The sequence below is a fragment of the Limulus polyphemus genome, unplaced genomic scaffold (genome assembly GCF_000517525.1).
Source record: "Limulus polyphemus unplaced genomic scaffold, Limulus_polyphemus-2.1.2 Scaffold5545, whole genome shotgun sequence".
Classification (NCBI taxonomy): Eukaryota; Metazoa; Arthropoda; class Merostomata; order Xiphosura; family Limulidae; genus Limulus; species Limulus polyphemus.
In genome coordinates, this window is record NW_013671155.1 from 11061 (window position 1) to 16917 (window position 5857).

General features: G+C 31.6%; 1 protein-coding gene across 1 annotated transcript in view; it reads left to right on the plus strand.

Moving 5' to 3' along the window:
- The window catches only part of LOC106472717 (serine/threonine-protein kinase PLK2-like), a 54888-nt gene that overhangs the window by 10405 nt on the left and 38626 nt on the right, over nucleotides 1-5857 (plus strand). Inside the window, exons 4-5 of the mRNA XM_013933371.2 lie at nucleotides 523-639; nucleotides 3057-3274. Of these exons, the coding sequence (XP_013788825.2) occupies nucleotides 523-639; nucleotides 3057-3274 (335 nt within the window). The remainder of the gene's footprint in view (nucleotides 1-522; nucleotides 640-3056; nucleotides 3275-5857) is intronic.

Below are 5857 nucleotides of genomic sequence, written 5' to 3' on the forward strand. Positions count from 1 at the left end.
AAACGTAGAATTCTTTTTTTAGATTCTAAGAGAAGTTGAAATAAACGTAGAATTCTTTTTTTAGATTCTAAGAGAAGTTGAAATAAACGTAGAACTCTTTTTTTAGATTCTAAGAGAAGTTGAAATAAACGTAGAACTCTTTTTTTTAGATTCTAAGAGAAGTTGAAATAAATGGAGACCTCTTTATAGATTCTAAGAGAAGTTGAAATAAACGTAGAACTCTTTATAGATTCTAAGAGAAGTTGAAATAAACGTAGAACTCTTTTTTTAGATTCTAATAGAAGTTGAAATAAACGTAGACCTCTTTTTATAGATTCTAAGAGAAGATGAAATAAACGTAGAACTCTTTTTTAGATTCTAATAGAAGTTGAAATAAACGTAGACCTCTTTTTATAGATTCTAAGAGAAGATGAAATAAACGTAGACCTCTTTTTATAGATTCTAAGAGAAGATGAAATAAACGTAGACCTCTTTTTATAGATTCTAAGAGAAGTTGAAATAAACGTAGACCTCTTTTTATAGATTCTAAGAGAAGTTGAAGTGCACAACTTACTAGAACATAAAAATATTGTTCGTTTCTATGGTTGTTTTGAAGATGAGAAACACATTTATATTCTTCTTGAGAACTGTCCAAGAAAGGTAACTAAATTTCCTGATAATTTTTATTGTCATAACAATATCTTTGATTAACTACTCAAAGTAAACAAATTTATTTTACATAAGAATGGGATTACCTGTATAAAATTGCAATGTGCTTGTTTATTTTTTATGTTTCTTTAGTTTCTTGGCTAGGAAGGTATGCTGACTGGCTGCTTTATGAGGGCTTCCACCTAATATTGGGTTGCATCATTTCGTGTTGAAATTTTGATTATGCTGGCATTACTTCTTATGATTGAAGCCCAATGATTATACTGGCTAAAAATGTGACTGATCGCTGTCGTTCTGTGTTAGACAATAATAGCACTGGGAATTTTATCAGTATCATCTTCAAAGAGCCTTTTTTCATCAGTGTTGAAATCCAGAATTATAGAGTGGGTCTGATCAATGGAAGCATTCAGGTCCACTCTGGATATCACTTATTCTTACGATTAAATTATTCCATCTTACAAGAAGATTTCCCATACATTAAAGCACCTTGTAACAGTACAGTTAAGGGTCAAATGTTTGTGGTTTTTTTCCATGTTTCTCTTATACTGTCAGTTCTGAAAAGGGTTTTGGGTGATCCATGAGACCTCCTTACATGTGTCCAATCATTCATGGCCAATAGTTTGAACTCAAAACACCACTAAAGACATATTTTTCAGATTGCATTTGAGATGAACAGTGTTTAGGCTGGTTGATGATTGGATGATTCATGAGACCTCCTAACATGTGTCCAATCATTCATAGTCAATGGCTTGAACACAAAACATTACTAAAGACATATTTTGAAAATGACTAATGTTCAGGCTGGTTGATGATTGTCATGTGACATTTATTATAATGTTCTTCACATGGTATAGTTGAAGACAGTTGAATCTTGATAATGCTTGACTGAACCAGTTAATTAGGGTATAGTGTATTGATTGTTGCACTTAACAAGCTTATCCAACTGTCTTTTCCCTTGGTTCGTTCTTGGAAGTTGACAGTCATAATTTTGTCCAGTAAAAAACATTTTCAGTGTTGGTTGTTACTATTGCTAAACTTTGATGACTTTGAACAGAAATTTGTAATGTTAAACAAACACCTTCTAATTTGTCCCTTTTTAAAAGTTACAGATCCATGCTTGTGTCTATTGTCTCGCAAACTAACTGTAAATTGGCCATATTTCTGTATTTATAAGGCTATTGCTGTCACTATACATACCAAATGATCACTTGTGTGCATGTGCAAGTATTTAAAGTGTGCTTGTTGCATGAGTTTAATAATGTGGCCTGTCAGTGTAGACATGTTTTTTAAAACTGTTTAATGTTGATTAAAATGCTCTTAATGGTACTTAAATAATACAGTAATTAATAAATTTATCCCTATAAAAACTTTAAACTATAAAATTAAAGTTGAACAGTATTAAAGGTAGTTTTTAAAAATGACTTATCTCACTTTCATTGCTTTTCAAAGTTTAAATTCCTTACTTTTAAGTTTACTGTGCTTTTGAAATGTGAAGGTTATTGTATCTTACACGTTATGTCTCAGAAATGAAATATATTTGACTTGTAAGTAAACTTTACTCGTCATAATGATAAGTGATATTAAACTTTAGTTAAGCTGACTTGCAGAATTGATAAACAGGCATCACTATAACCTTGGTGTGCAGGTACACTGTGGCATAACCAGGTACACTGGTGTTTGGTGTCATAGGTTCTATAGAATTCATTTCAATTTAGTTAAGTAACTCTTTGTTTTAGTGTGACAACTGAATTAGTGTTTTAGAGATGTTGTTATAAAAGGAAAATAGTTAAGTAATTTAAAAAGCACTTCAAAATCAAATCTCTTTAAATGCATTGAAATAATCTTGTGTACTATTTTATTGAACTTTACTAGAAAAAAATAGGAGATGTTCTATTCAAATGTTTTGGTTTTAAACTAACCACTATTATAGGATTTATTGAATTATGTAATAAAGAAAATTTTCGAGGAGCAGTGGAAAGAAAACAGTTGTGACTGCTGCATTTTATTTCTAAAAGTAAAATAGAGTATTACTAATATTCTGCAATAGAAATTGATCAGTTTCTATGTGTATGTTTGTTAAATTTGAAGACATAATACAGATGAATGAAACAATTATACATTAACATTGAGAGATTTTTGTACTTTGGTTTCTTAGTAGCAGCTAATTATACTCCATAGTTATGAATTCTCCAAATCTTCATTTAGTGGGCCTAACTAATTGCTCTGGGAATACCACAGAGTAGTAAGGTAAGGGAAATTTTGATTCGTTACCAAGGATATTGGCATTGTGGAGGATTTCATTCGTATTGACTGATTGTAATGTTTCAGTTAGGCTGATTTTGTCATTAGTTTTTATTGATAATATCAATCATTGTGAGGTACTTTTAAAATCAAATTTTTTTACTTAGTCCTTAGCTCATGTTTTAAAGAAAAGGAAGGTATTGACAGAGCAAGAGGTCAGATATTACATTCATCAATTAGTTGAAGGAGTTGAGTACATTCATAATTGTGGAGTTATACACAGAGATTTGAAGCTGGGAAACTTGCTCCTCAGTGAGAATATGGAAGTAAAGATAGGAGATTTTGGATTGGCTAGCCACATAGTTAAAGAAGGTTACAGGAAAAGGTAAGTCTGATAACAGAGTTTCTAGTTAGCTTATTTCAAAAGTGTTATACTCGTTATCTTAAATACTGTTTCAACACCTATATTTGGTATATCGGAGGGAGATGAAAGATCATACTGTATGTTTTTACATTAAGTTAGATCCCATTTAAATATCAAAGTTAATATAATCAGAGGAAGATGAAAGATCATACTGTATGTTTTTACATTAAGTTAGATCCCATTTAAATATCAAAGTTAATATAATCAGAGGAAGATGAAAGGTTTTAATGTATGTTTTTACATTAAGTTAGATTCTGTTTAGATATCAAAAGTTAATATATCAGAGGAAGATGAAAGGTTTTAAATGTATGTTTTTACATTAAATTTATTCCATTTGAATACCTAACTTTAATATCTAGTGAAGAAAGTCATTGATGTTTATACTGTTGGAATAATATATATATATATATATATACAGCAGTATTTAACCTATAATTATGTGTTGGTTTATTATTATTTATGGACTGTTTTTTTTCAAGCCTCTTAATGCATCTTTAGCTATTGGATTCCTCTTGAAAAAATGTATATTTTTGGATTATTGCACGACTACATTAGAAAACAAAAACTTGTTGGACATGAAAAGCATTATTAAATTACTTTATTTTACAGCTTACAGATATGAACTATGTGCTCTTAATGTCAAAAATGAGCCTTGTAAAGCTAGATTCCATATTGACCATACTGAATTTCTGAATTTTAAGCCTCCCCCCATTTTGTTTTGTGTATGCAGGACACTGGTGTTTGTGAGTTGTGCGTTGCCATGACATCTAGCATTGTCAACATGGTTTGGAGCCGATCTAATAAACATTGCAAGTGTTTAAATATTGGTCATCCTTCTGGGATGTTTGGAATTTAGTGGTATAGTGTACAGACATATAAAGATAACTGCCCATTTTATTGAGTGCTTATATATATAGAGAATGAGACTAAAGACACTGCCCTTAATCCAGAATATTGAGGTGCCCATTATTGCAGGATTTATTTTGGTTACAAATAATAGAAAAAAGAAAGGTACTGAAAAGGTCTGTCATTAATGGTGCGGTGCTTGTAGTTTTGAGGTGCCTGTTAACTGAGGTTCTATTGGATGTTAGTTATATTGATGTATTATAATTTATAAGGATAATCACATTTATGGAACTAAAATTGATTAGATAATTTTTCTAAAAGTAAGTATTTATTTTTGGTTTTAACATAAATCTGGTAGGTTAGCAAAAAAAAAGGTTAAAAAAGAAGTTATCTTGTTTTTAGATATATAATTTTGATTGACCTAATCAATTTACCTAGTAATGTTTTATTTATATGGTCACAATCCAATTAACTGAAGTTTTTAATTTTTTTATTAAATACTTATGATAAAGTTTGGTTATTGGATGTCATTGTTGTGGTTACTAACTGATATGATCACTTAATTCTAATTATTAATTAGTAACTATTTTATCTTAATGATTGTTAATCGGTATTTACTTTATTTTAATTTTATTATTTTACTAGTTGTACCTAGCCACGCATTGCTGTGGCTCAGTCTAGTTAAATGGAAAAGAAACAAAAGAGAAAGTGCACGTTTCTAATTTGTTTAATTTCACAATGTTTGTGGGTATACAATATTTTTGTTGTTCCATTGTCTGTGCAGATATAGAGATTGTCTGGTTTGCTGACTCTAGAACACGCAACATATAATTGTCCATGTGAGAAGCAATCCGTGTCTAGATCTAAACCGCACAATTCTAAAGATTGGCCCCGAGCTTTGTTGATGGTGATTGCAAACGCCAATCGAATTAGGAATTTCAATCTCTTAAATTGAAATGGCATATCCGTTGGAATCATAGGAATGCGAGGAATGAGGAATTCTTCAACTTTGAAAGGTCCTGTCAAGATTGTTGCTTCTACGACGCTGCTCATTAATTTTTTTACTGCAAGCCGCGTGCCATTGCAAAGCTTTGGCTGGTTGATGTTTCGCAATATGATAATTGGCACGCCGATTTTCAATTGCAGTACTTGCGGTGGCATCCCTGGCAGATCGAGTGAATTCAAAAATTCTGTTGGATAATTAACTGCTTCATCTGCTTCTACTACAGTGTCGACGGACTTGTATGTGACTGCCTCGCTTTGAATGTTAGACTGAATAATATTGTTAAGTTCGTAGATGTCTTTGTTCTTGGCCGCAAGAATAGCTCGTTCACTCGTCATTCTTATAATTCGTTTGAATATTGGGAAATACTTTTTCAACCAATTCTTCTTTTTGAATCACTAAATTGCAGAAGTTATGAGGCAATGAAATTCGTCCTGCTGTCAGATCAACCGGCACGTTTCCGTTCCCAATTTCCAGCAATTGATGTGAGAATATCTCAGCTGATTGATTGTTTTGCAGCTGGACACGCATATTTGTAGTTAATTTTTAACGTATTTACGTGTCGCCACAAAGTACAGTATTTCAGGCAAGCATTTATTTCATCCGCTGGTGTCGATCGAGGAATTACAGGTAATGTTTGCCTGAAATCCCCTGCAAGCAATATTAATGCGTCCCCAAATGGTCTGATGTTTCCA